The sequence below is a fragment of the Amphibalanus amphitrite genome, unplaced genomic scaffold (assembly GCF_019059575.1).
Source record: "Amphibalanus amphitrite isolate SeventyFive unplaced genomic scaffold, NRLGWU_Aamphi_draft 000052F_arrow, whole genome shotgun sequence".
Classification (NCBI taxonomy): Eukaryota; Metazoa; Arthropoda; class Thecostraca; order Balanomorpha; family Balanidae; genus Amphibalanus; species Amphibalanus amphitrite.
The window spans coordinates 976,209-990,000 of NW_024881548.1; the positions used below are offsets into that span (position 1 = coordinate 976,209).

At 43.8% G+C, this 13,792-nt stretch overlaps 1 protein-coding gene across 8 annotated transcripts in view; it reads left to right on the forward strand.

Moving 5' to 3' along the window:
- Positions 1-13,792, forward strand: part of LOC122377922 (death-associated protein kinase dapk-1-like) — a 164,856-nt gene that overhangs the window by 84,865 nt on the left and 66,199 nt on the right. For all 8 annotated transcript variants that reach the window (XM_043358524.1, XM_043358529.1, XM_043358522.1 and 5 more), the window contains exons 7-8: positions 6,536-6,581; positions 6,997-7,086. In XM_043358524.1, the coding sequence (XP_043214459.1) occupies positions 6,536-6,581; positions 6,997-7,086 (136 nt within the window). The remainder of the gene's footprint in view (positions 1-6,535; positions 6,582-6,996; positions 7,087-13,792) is intronic.

The window sequence follows — 13,792 nt, forward strand, 5'->3', positions numbered from 1 at the left end:
ATTTTCCACTCCAGTCGCTAGATGTCACTAGTGCTAGACGCCTGCAATGATGCTGTGCCGTATGACTTACCCGTACGAGTCTCGATTCAAAAATGAAACTACTTGAGATGTTTCAAGAGCCGATGGTCATCTTTCTTTTTATTTGCAGGATCAATACGCAATCTCGTCAAACTTCATTTGAAACGCAATTTGATCCGCTGAAACATTTTTAGCATTGACTTCCATATGCTTTACTAAAATGCAAAGTTATATTATTTGAATATAACTTTGCTGATATGTTTTTGATATGCCTCTGAATAGTATTTAATCACTTAGGTGGTACTAAAGAAGAAAGATAAATAAATGCATCTAGGAAGACAGGACGTGCTTTGTATTCCCATAAGCACTTGCATGATAGAACCGAGAAGGTCAACATCTGCCATCTATGCCACTGAATATTCCCTCTCTGAGACAACGTGTACATCACAGTGGATATGGCGGGGTTTGATCCAAGACATAGAAACATATGTTCAATCATTGCCTTTACTTTTCATACCAAGTTAAATAACTGTATTAGATCGCTGTCAACCAAATATATGTGCTAGAGCCTCAGCTCTAAAGGTGCTAATTACATTATGACTATGCTATCCATAACACGTCCCGACATTTTTCCTAGGAAGGAGTCAGTGAGCTCTGTTTCAGCTGTTTCATTTACAAGACAGCTTGAATGACCCCAAGGTGCTATTCCCCTCGGTCAATTAAATGCATGACTTGGTGGCGTCATAACTTGGTGGCCCACGTCCCATGTGTGAATGTAGAGTGTGTGGCGTATTATGGGATGCTGGTCATGAAGGCAGTAAGATGGGTTATGTAAGACAATGGAGAGCAGTTACATTAATTGAATTGGAGACACTTAAATGTAGACAATTAAATGTACTTAAATGTAATAATGTTCTTAAAATCTACATGTGCCTCGAGACGCATACGCAGCATCATGGGCAATACGAATTGCGATGATGATGATGATGATTTGGTGTTTTAGGGCGCACTAGCAACGAGGCTATTTATGGACAATGCGGAGCAATACATCTGCAGCCCCTGGAAACACTCCCAGTACTGGGAAACGTGTCTTTTGTATTTTTGAAGAAGAACGTTCGGAAGATTTAACCCTCGCCCTGGCAGGGCATTTTTCATAACACGGCCTGGCAGGGGGGGGGGGGGTCGATGCGACCCCCCCCCCTCGCGATTGGCTCCTATGGCACCTAGAAACACCAAATTTGGTAGGTAGGTGGGCCCCCTGGAGTTCTCGCCCCTGTGCAAATTTGGTTGCTTTAGGTCAATATTTAGGGGGGTTTTGGGGGGTATAAATGTAAAAATTTCGCTAAAAACAGGTCAAAAGTTTTTCGCTTATAACTTTTGATCTAATTAAGATAGAGCAAAAAGAAAAGCACCAGTGAACTCAGCACGTCAAGGCGCGTCGAATGATATACTTTTTAGCTTGCTGAAGTGTACTTAAAGTTTTTTCTTAAATTTTAAGTAAACTTAAATTAATAAATTAAGTTAAAGTTAACCAAATTGCATCATATCGCATATCATTCGATTCGGCTGATCACCAGGAACACAATGATACCATTTTTTAAGCTCTAGCGTCATTATGTGCCAAGTTATTGGCAAAAACGTCATTTGACCTCAGTTGACCTCATTTGACCTGACCCATGGATAAGTACACCAAACAAAGAAGCACCAAGTCACCTGCTGTTAAGTACTGTGGTTTCAAAGCACAAAAGTGATAGAACGAAGCGGATATCTCCAGTATTTTCCGAATTTAGTATTTTCCCATAGGCTTAACATTACGACGTAATGACCTCTAACTGACCTCAGGTCAGTGACCTCAAAAAACCCGAACTATATGTTATACAACTCGGTGAACTTAGCACATCCTGAAAGTTTGAAGGAAATCAGTGCAAAACTGTGAGTTGGACAGGTGCAAAAAGAAAATTGAAATTTGACCATGACCTTGTACCGGTTTTTCTGACCTGGTGACCTGACCCAAGGTCACCCGGACCTGAAATTTTCAGGTCATATGTAAAAAGGTTGCCCCATAGGCTGTGCCAAATTTGGCGGCGCTGCGCGCCGCCGTTTTTACGCTATCTTCGAAAAACCTTAGGGGGGGGGTCGCATCGACCCCCCCTGCCAGGGCGAGGGTTAATTAGAAAACTCGCTCAAGATCCAGTGAGCTCATGTTTTTGTCAACACAGACATCCTAAAGATTCACTTGTTGCAACTCACAGAAGTTCTTTTATAGTAATTGTATGTAATTTCATGTCATACGAGTTACGAGTGCTCGTAATTCATAGTTTTGTGACGCTTATTGACAAAAACAGTTGGAAACATGGTTTCAAACGTTTTGCATGTTCGGGTCCACTCGTATCATAGATCCGTGTTCTTGGTTTATCGTCAGATCCTATGAGATCAGAGATCCAGGATGTATTTTTTGCGCGGGATCCGGTGGGATCATAGATCCTAGCCTGCAGTTTGCTTCGACTAGATCACAGATCCATCTCGGATCCATGCACATCTCTGGTTATAGAGTCGTATAAACTGAACCCGATGTAGACTGCATGCCCATTGCCCAGTTGCCATGAAACATTTACAAAACTTTCCCGCATATTAGAAGTTTATTATTCTTCTTTGAAATGGCATATATGCTGAGAGACTGAGCGAGTCATTTTGCTCGCATTGAGATGGATTTGATCCGTTTTTGAAGCCCAATCCATTCATTTGATACCCGCATCGGCCATTGCCATTTCGGCAGTTTCTGATAGCTTCTTGGAATTTTAATGAGATATCGTGAACCTTACAGACCACTCGGCATATGAACTATATTCAAGCGGATATTGGCAGAACTCATTTCGTGCTAGGCGACCAGCTTCTAAAATGGTAAATTTATGATGTTGAGCTGGGCATGGATTATATGATGCCGAATGGCATTTAGCATAGCTCGAAATAGTTACTAGCTCGCTTGATATACAACTTTACTGAACCCGTGCCATGAATAGATTTTAAGGCACCTGATTTGACCAACGCACACACAATTAAAGGAAGACTGCCACCTTCAAAAAGTTTTCTCAGATCGGCCTATGATTTATTCCCTGGACAAAACAAAATTTTAGAATTCACCTGACAAAGTATCATCACGTGAATCGCGAAAAAAATTGTCGATTATCATACAATTATCAATCGGTTAATGTCTAGCGACAATGTTTACACATCACTAGACTTCAAGGTCATAAGATTATTACATTTTATTTGAAAAAGTAAGGTATTTAATGATTTACTAATATATGATTTCATAAGAAATTGGCCGTGTTTAATTTATTTTGCATTTAAGTTCGTAAAACATTTAAAAATCATGGCTCATTTGGAATGGGTCTGGCCCATGTTAAACCCCATTTCCCACACTTTTTTGGAAAAAATGAACTACTGAATATATAAGTTTAACTTTTATTTTGACACTCCAAAATTCTTCTCTGATCTCGAAACAATCAAAGTTTGGACATATATTTACCAAAAGATAAGAAAATTCATGTTTCAAAGTTATCGATAAACAGTAGAGATGTCGGTTTTCTTGGACTACAAAAATGGCATCAAACTGAACTTTGGTCTCCGATTTCTCGCAAACGGGTTCGAATTTCGGAAAACCGACTTCAGTCTGGGACATAGGTGGCTCAGCTCTAGTGAAAACCGTTTTGTGGAAAAAAGGTGGCAGTCTACCTTTAACCGTGTTGAATGTGCATCTTCTAATTATTTTTAAACCTTACTCACGTTTCGAAACGGATTCACGTGGTTCTTGGTCCCCTCCGCTCACTCACGTTACCTGGCTGCTGTGCGGCCCCTGCCACAGACACGCACGCCATTATGTATGTACACGTAGAAGCTAAATGCGGCCGGCCGCACCGGGGCTTGAACCTGGCTCTCACTATCTGCTAAGCGTCAATTTTCGGCGCTTTTATGCACTCCGCCACGGAGAGAACAAGTCATTTTAATTAGCGAAGCCATAGATAACATGATTCATGTTATCTATGGCGAAGCCTATCCTCATCTATGATGCTTCAAAAAAGAGGTAATATGCATTTTTTGCGTATGTAGTGTTCAGACCCTAGCACTGATTTAGTTCATCGTTCATTGTCCACCCTGCGTCGCGGAAACTTCTTAAGTCTAATTCTGCAGCTAAAATTTTAATAGAATAATTCATCGAACGATATGTACTTACATACATACAAGCCTTGTCAAGGATCTAGATTAGCTATAGGTACATGTGTGGCTCTCAAATCACTGTCAGATAACTGTTTTTATACAGAGTGTCCCATTCCAGTCTATTCTTGGTGACGCTCCCAAGGGTACCTATCAATTATTTATTACAAATAGCTGCAGGAAGATAATGCGCAAAAGCAATGAAACGTCAGGATCAAATGCCGTAATGTGAGAACAGCCATCAGGAGAAGTTCATATATAACATGTCCATCAAATAAGCCTCGCAAATAGGAGCCACTTATCCCAATCCAAAAATAACGCGCTCATCTCCAACAGCAACGAAATACTTTTCCACATATATTTATGCTGGTCGATAAGCTCGTCATTCCCATATAATCTCTATGCGCCTCGTGAAACTGCGCAGCAGCATCTCGCTGAAACTGCCATCTGCACCGCCCCAATCTGGTTTGGCGCTCTCGACCGACCGCTCCATATTAGGGTCACCCTGCTGTCTCTGCGCAGCAACTCTCCCTCCCTCTCTCCTTCTCTCCCTGGAGTACCGTCGGTAACCGGTGCGCCGACGGCACCGTCGACGCCTCTCGTCGATTGCGACGCACGTCGGTACGCGCGTGGTGCCGACGGCCACACGATGGTGAGCTGCCCGCGCGCGCCCCGGTTTGGTCAATAGTGGGAAGGCCGCGGACCCAGGGGAGGTAGGGGAGGGACCGGCGAACGGCCGGCGATGGACCGGTAACCCGCTGCGCAGTTGGGTGATACAGGAAGGACCTGGACACCCATCGATTTATGTGACTTGAAAATATAACAATGAAAAGTATTCTAGATTGATTGTATTGCTAACACCGTTTCCTTTGTTGAAGAAAAGACACGTGAAATTCAGGGGCCAGGGCTGAGGTATATGTGTGACTAGAAACGGGATATTTATGCAGATATGGTCAATGAACTTGCACAGCAGCACACGTGCTAAGCGACGGCGCTCAGGGTATACATAAGAACTAAGGAGGCAATTTAAATGAACATACCATTGGATGTTGAGTTCAAAAAGAAATGCCATCCTGAGACAAAATGAAGTGCTCGTATCTAGCGTAACACTCGTGTGGTTGTAGGTGTGGTAGGTTGTAGGTGTCAATTGCCTTATAACAGATTCTAGCATTAGAGACATTATTCTTGCTTTTACTTAAGCGCACCTAAACATCATATTAAGCATTATGTTGATGCATTTTAGTCTACATACAGTGATGTATGTGTCATCACTGCTTTATCACACATCATTGCACTACACGATGAAACAAATTTGGATGAGAAAAAATTATAATATAGGTATTACCGTCTATACTCCATGCAACATTCCGGGGCTGCCATTCCGGTAGATAGCCGGCTTCATTCTCAAGTTTTGTCAGACCGGACATTAGCAGGCAACGACTGCCAGTGGCGCTTTCGGAACCAAAGCCAAATCGCCGCCGACACTGATCTCACCCAGAAGCGCTCTGGGGGCCGGCCGCCGAGTGGATAAGGCCACTAATTCAATGATTAGGCGCTACTGTGGCAGTGGCAGTGAGAGAGAGGGTCAGCAGATATCTGACGTTGGCTGCACACTGTGTAGTGCACAGTGACTGCACAATGCACACATAGGTGAAGACATAGCACATGTTTGTGATCATGCATGCACTTCCTTTGACAAGTTAAGATTCGACACTTTTGCAGAATGGGATTGATCATTGACAAATGATGTTAGTCGTTTGAAATCGGAAATAAACAATAACTTGGATGCGCTGGTGCAACCGAACAGCAATGCGCGTTTAGCACATTGAGAAACGTCGGCTTAGAAGTCGTCGTTTTTATCGAAACCCAAGTGTGGTCGCTTTATGTCATTTCCAGACAGAGGAGCAAAATTCGTGGTTGAGAAGTGAGGTGTCACCTCTTTCATGTCTGCGCCGCTGCAAATTAATTTCTTAACGCCCTCGAGAAAACCTACAGTCAGTGTAGACACTGAATAACAACCAATAGACCAACAAATCACAATAACGCGCGTCCACCTTTCATCGGCTGCAGCCGGCGCGGTGAGGGCACACCCCTCCCCCTCCCGTGGGGCGCCGAGCAGCTCTGCAGGGCAGTGCAGGCCCGGCCGGGTCACGGCCGACACAGTCTGATCGATTCCGTGCGGTCGGCGGCAGTCGGTCGGAGTATTCACGCGCCCTGCTGCAGGCCAAATCAATGGCAAACGGCCGCCGGGCGGGCTGCCCAGTGGCGTGCTGACCACTCGTCGTCTGTCGTGTGCCCGCAGGCGACGTGCGGACGTTCAGGAGTGTCTGCGACATCCCTGGATCGAGGTAGGTCTGACCAGCCCGTGCAGGAGGTGGCGGGGTTAGCGGGCGGCCGCCGCGGTCGGTTTGTTGTAGTTACGGACAAAGGTTGTGATGTGAATCTGTGATGCATGGAGACGGATAGTGATCGCCGCAATCTGCACATTTACTGAACATGCGCGCACATTACGGTTGCTGCAACGATGTGTTTTGCTGACTTTGTGCTATTTTTGTTAAAATATTGAAGTTGTGTTGCGCAGTGGTGTGTAATGTACTGCTTTCAGCAAAATAGGTGTTAGGATTGCAATGTCGTATTTTCATGCCTTATCAACACGACAAACATGATAACAAGTTACAGCCCCTGCACTGCTGTGTTAGTGACTCCCTGCGGCCCTTGCTCTATCGGCGACACATAACCATATCTCTCCATCTTTCTCGACAGCCACGAGGAAAGGAAGAGAAGGCAGAACAGCGAGAGAAGGAGGTCAACATCGACAACCTGAAAAACTACCAGGCTCGCAGACGCTGGAAGGTGAGTGTGTTACCCTTCGTGTGAGGAATGGAGAGAGGCATGGAGAGAATGGGAGAGGGAGAAAGGACAGAGTTCTTTTCCGTTTTCAACTGTAACAAATTGGATTTGCGCTTCTCGAATCTTTGCTATAGTTCAAATATCTGCAATATTAATTATTATGTGAAATAACTCTCTACAAACGTCCTCCTGACTTAATCATGTAGGTATACCATCAAGGCCATAGCCTGATATGCACATTGCACAGAGCACAATGTATAGGATACCTTATGTGCATGTGTAGTTTGATTACCTCGGACTGCGAAGTACGTATCAAATTACTTATTAGCTGCCGCTAAGGTAGGTGCATACATACATGATTCATCAACAGGAAGTAGTTTGAGGACGATGCATCCCCTGGTTCGCCTCATCCCGGCCAGGACTCAGGTCGTACTGGCTAGTCATTAATTAGCACCCCTGTAGAATATGTAAACGTGACTCTGTCGTTTTCGGCCGGCTGGCGTGACAGCACTAATGAGCAGGTGACATTAATTAGGGATCATGTCGGATGGCGCTCGCCGCGCAGTTTACTCGTGGGGACATTTCAATCAACGGACAATAAATTGATTTTACAATGGGATAGCAATAAAAAGAAGCATTGCTTGCATGCATAAAATGCGGTAGTCTTAAGGCCTGGCTACACTACGCGTTTTCTTCGTGCGTTTTTTGCGTGTTTGCGTGTTTTGCGTGATATCGTTCTAGAAAAAAGAACGATATTACGTTTTTGTGATGTTTTTCACCTTAAATTTTAGTTACATAAGAGTTATATTAGCTTTTGTATATAACCAAAGTAAAAATTATATTGTTTATAACTTTTTTCCTAGAACGATATTACGCAAAACACGCAAACCTGCAAAAACGCACGCAGAAAACGCATAGTGTAGCCAGGCCTTTAGCGTATGCTTAAGTTTCTTTTAAAAAAGCAGCAAAGGAAATAACAGTAGTCATCTATGGCGAGGAACTAGCTTTCGTACGGAAGTAGGAAATGACCCGAATAATATGAATGCATGCCTTATATTTTGCTCATACGACTCGTATTCCTATGCATGTAAAATTATTATCCATGCACGTTGAGTCGACGGCTGCACAACAGTGATCACTCATCTCATTGCTGTGCTCATTCGTGTTCATTTGTCGCAGCCCATAAGCGTGACCGCGGCCCTTCAACAATGTGGCGGACGCGGCGCAGAGTTTTGCTGTTTCGCCCACAGATGGCACTAGTGGTAAGCGCCTGAACTCATACTGCGCCGCACGGCTCCGAGCGATCGAGGCGCTATTACAGTTACGTGACGCGCCAAATTGTACGCACCGTTCCGTGCTTCTATCCTCATTCCTCAGGATACTGAAGTCCTTCTTCTCCACGCCGCAACCCTCCCTCCGGGCTGGACAGGCAACTTTATCACATGCGGGTTGCTCCCTTGGAGCGGCACCGCTGCTCCCGAGGGAGCGCACCCCGTAGCCGGGTGCAGTGAGTGCCTTGGGGCTGGGTGGCCTGTCCTCTGGACGGGCTCAGCCCCGGCGACTCACTAGGGTGCCTGCCCAGACCAATGTCTCCCCCTATATATCCTATCTTCCTCCCGGCTCTGAAATGGTCTCATTGGACCGAAAGGGCCTAACCCAACAAAACAAACAAAAAACAAATTGTACGGAGTGAAAAGCTGCTTTAGGAAAAGGCTTTATATGCAGATTAAACAGAGAAGGTAGAAATATTGAATTATTTTTCTCCTTCCTTTGCAGCGTGCCAAAAATATATAAAGAAATGTGCCTACCTAGATGTGTGCTACAATATTTTTGTTTGCCATGTTGTCATTAATTTTATGCAGCAACAAAAACTTGAAACTACTAGGGTTGACTATTAAAGGGACTATCCCACCTTCTAAAATGTTGTTAAAACCAGTTAAATTGTGCCCGACTTTATAGATTGGATGACCAGGAACACGGTTCTGGCATTTATTTTTCATTAAACATCTTAGGCTTCCCATATTCCAAACACAAACTTTCAAATATGTGACGTCACAGCCCAAAATTACCTCCTTCCCCAGGCCACATTACTGTCATGAAGCTGATTCTTTTTACTCTGTAGGCACCACAACAAAGTTCAGACCAAGTTTTAAGCGATTTGTCAACGAACAAACCCATTTAAATCAGAATGACTAAACGAGGTGACGTCACACTAACGGTCGCTCCATGTTGAAGATAGGGCCTTGCACAAGGCCCATTTTCAAATGAAGGGAACGAATTTCTTCAACACCAAGAGGCCGCGGGGGTTGCAACCTAGATAGATAGTGGTTTCTGAACCTCGCCGCAAACTTGGCTATCTCAACTCAAACCCCATGTTAAAGGTGGGATAGTCCCTTTAAGTAATGGAAGTGCCATAAGCAATTAAACGTTATTGCACGTGCACATATTATTTTGGTGTCATTTCATGCGCCGATGTTTTTTCTATCCAATGGTGAAGACCACATTCCTTAGCTACTTCTTACTCCAAGCTATCGTCGTTTTCCCAAGAGACCACCCGAACCTGCGGCGCACCATAAAAAAGGAGTCTGGCAATGGCCAAAATCGCGCGCCAAGCGCCAGCGCGAGGTCACCAGAGCTTATTGGCTTATTGTTATGGCTACACAATGGACAATTGCTGTATTTTCATAAAAAATACACATAGGCACGATAAATGACAGCATACACTACTCCACATAATCGCCTTCAAGCATCACACACCGTTCCAGCCTCGTCTTGACCCACTCCTGGAATGCCGCCAGAAGACTGATCGGCGCTTTCTTTCTCTAACCGATGAAACCACCGACATATCGTCCGTGGGGAGGCTGCGTCGCTCCATACACTTAAAAAAGTTTTCTGATCTTGGTAGGCCTTTTCCCTACGACAAACTGAGCTCTAATGACCTTGCACTCGGCGCTGGGTCGCGATTTTGGCCATTGCCAGGTGGTGCGCCACAGGTTCGGGTGGTCTCTTGGGAAAACGACGATAGCTTATAGCAAAAAGTAGCTAAGGACATGTGGTCTTCACCATTGGATAGAAAAAACATCGGCACATGAAATGACACCAAAAAAATATGTGCACGTGCAAAAACGTTTAATTGCTTAAGGCACTTCCATTACTTAATAGTCAACCCTAGTACATTGTATCAAGATTACTTTACTACTCAGGTTGGTTCACTAGGGAAATAAAGGCGCCGTAGCTACGTCACGGATTTGGTAGCAATCTGGTAGCAATTTCTGCAGACATCAATGGCGCACGTGTTCTTTGATCGTCGCCAATACTATTTTACTGCACTATTTTGTTATTTCACTGCAATGTATTGTACATTACATTTGAAAATTAAAATAAAGAAATATTCGTAACCCAGCAAGTCAGTTATTCTTTGAGGCAGCACTCTGTCAGCGTTGAGCCTTCAGAATGTGTTATTTGATAGACTTTCCCACATTTTCTACTCTTCTGGAAAACTTTCTTAGTCATCAAAAATGTATGCACATATGAATAATTAGAACTTCATTTTCAAAGTTTTATAGAAATAAGATTTCACATTACATTATCATAAGGCTACCTGTCCATTTCGTCCAACCAATTAAATATTCATCCAGCAGAAGGCAGGTACCTCTGAGAAGGTACTGATATCTCTTATCTACACCAATATTTCAGGAAAATGACAGAGACTGAGAAGCTATTAAAACTTCAGCGTATGAAAGGGATGTTATGGCTTATGCACATTGAAAAACATCAGATAATGCTTTTGAACCAACTCATTCACCAGCACACATCAATCCGGCTCCTGGCTTCTGTCAAGGAAACATTCCAAAATAATGCATTATTTTATTTCATTGACCACCTTGCAAAAGACAAACAGCAAACACATCACCACCAAAAACAAAAATAGTCAACAGGTAGGTACCAGCTGATCTAGCCGTGCTGTGTCATGTGCCTTTGAAAAACTTGAGCAGTCAGGGTTGAATAAACACCCGAAACTTAGCCATTCATGCATGAACAAGTGCAAATTCTGGTCGAGCATTTTAATAAAAATGAAACTAACAGCATTGTACGTGTCCCATTGCCTGTCCCATAGCTCAGTTGGTAGAGCATCGGACTCCCGGTAGTGAGAGCCCGGGTTCGAGACGCTCCGGCGCTCGATATTTGAGACTCCTGACGGGGATGGTCTGCGGTTGGTGGGAGCAGCCGCAGCCAGTTGAAGTCAGTTGAGTGGGACAGGCCGTGTCCGGCTTTGAAGGGCACGTTAAACTTTGGCATCTAAATTCTCCCGTTACCCGGAATTGCGCGATCGGACGGTAGGGGTCGGGGTCTACGCAACAAGCTCTGCTTAGCGTGGGCTCCGGCTCTGTCAATCCGTCCATTCAAACATTCGAGCTAAATTTATAAAAAAAAAAAAAATTGTAGGTTACAATTATAAAAAAGACAATTACAAAAAAAAACAGCAGAGCTTACTCTACAAGACATAACCATTAATTTTATAACTATTAACTGACATCCAAATTCGCATCTCCGAAGTTTAACCCACCTACCAGCCACCTGCACATTTCTGCGCACATGTGCTGCGCGGTGTGTAGTCACTACACATTACACAATTATGAGAATTAAAATAGTTTTAAACAATCAAGCAAGTCAGGACTGGTATGCAGATTCACAAGTTCTCTCAACATCTTCAATTACCAACAATCAAGAGCACCTTGTGATCTCAGTAACTCCGCAGATCCATCTTCTGTTTCCCATTTTCAGTTTTCAATTGAAATATAAGTTCCATCTGGGAGACACATGTTGCCTCATTGTTTAAACAATTATTATGCTTGAACTTTTGATTTTTCATGTGAACTTCACTTCAAAAGTTGATTCAATTTTTAAAGTCGATATATTTATATAATGCTACGATCACGGCGCACCAAATCACATATAACTTGAAAATAACCAAGCAAAAGCCACATTCTTCAGCAAACTATGAGAGCTATCTGATCCATGCTGCGTTGAAATAATTGAAAATCGCCAAAATCAGTCAAAATATGACAATTAAATTAATATAAACTTCACAAAACTCTGATCTGTGAGGCAATGCGCAACAGAAATGCGAGGGAATATGGTAGTAATGTGGTAGCAATTATGAAGGATTTCCCCTGTCGCTGATGAAAAAACACTTGAAACAAATTTTTCAACGCAGAGGAAATCCTTCATTGTGGGTTGCAGGGACCATTTGATTGGCCCATTTTAGATAAATATAGGCCGAATGTTTCGATTTCAACCCCATTTATCGTAATGAGACGAATCCATTGGCTTAGTGGTACGTCTTTTGAACACATGTAGGCCTTAGATTTCTCCTTAGCCCGCCTGAAACACACCATGCTTTGCATGCATTTCTATGGGTGAAGGAAAATTCATGCGCCGTGATGACGTCACGGTAAAGGAATTCTGAAGGTCGTGAACGGGGGCTGCATTGTATTACCGAAAAGATTTTGTCAGTAAAAAGGCGAAGAAACATGTCATTCCTCCAGAATGTCTCTCATTGCTCGCCTGACAAATTAGGCAGGTAGAGTCTGGTAAACGTCAACAATGAAATTCGGATAAGCAGCAAACGGGTCATAACGGCCATTTATTAGTCCACATCGTCTATTATTATTATTATTTTTTATTTAGTCGGACCTCTCTCCAACGGGCTCATGTCCCAATTATAGGAGAGAGCACCTGCTCCTCCCTTCCGTCCTATTCCCCACCCCCCAGGCTATTTACATTGGACAAAGCAGAACAGTTGTAAAAACATCCCCCGGTAGGGAATATTGTTGTTAATTTCCGGCTGCAAGCCCTGATGTCTTCAAAGTTGCCCTATTCCAAGCGTAGAGAGCATCCGCAGACAGCCCTGGCGCGTCCATTTCGCGAAACGTCCTCGCGGGGGCGGGTGGTGCGCTCGGCTAGTGCCAGATTAGTCCGTTAACAGGCGGTCGACAGCAGGGTCACCGCTTGGATATGCACCTAGATCAGGCGTCCAGTCGGAATGATTCGAGCCTGCGCCAGACTTGATGACACGAGCCATATGACCCGACATGGCGGCACCAGGCGTTTGATCCTATATACCAGGGTTGTATAGGCCGGTGGGAACTGGGAAACATGGAATCTCCGGATGTCCGTTCGGTGCCAATATTTGGGGGGGGGGGGATTACGTAATCACATCAAATTAATAAGCTGCTTTTGTAACTAGCCATGTTTGTTTTGTCGTTTATACAGGGTGTTCCAAAAAAAAGTGAGCCCCCTAACTAAGATCGACTGTATCTCCGCAACCGTGTATCCTACAGCTTTGGAAAGCCGCTCATTAGAAAGAGCAATCGAATTCCATCCAGATAGGTCGTAATTCTGTTACATAGCTTGCACAACACGACCAGCATTGTGAAAAGCACAATTCAATACCAAATTCTTAGTGAAATATTTAGCGGTAATGGATATGGTTAAAATTTCTTCACATCTGACTGCATATTTCAGTTCACGTGCTTTTATTCATTCTTCGCGCGTGAACTTTTATCATAAAAAATGAAGACTGAATGGATGACCTAGTTCAACCAGTATTTTGATCACTCCAATATCGGTCGTGCGTTGCCGTCAGCAATACACGTTTACCGCCGTCGCCGTGTTTCACCCGATCTCGCAACACATTTTGTTCTGG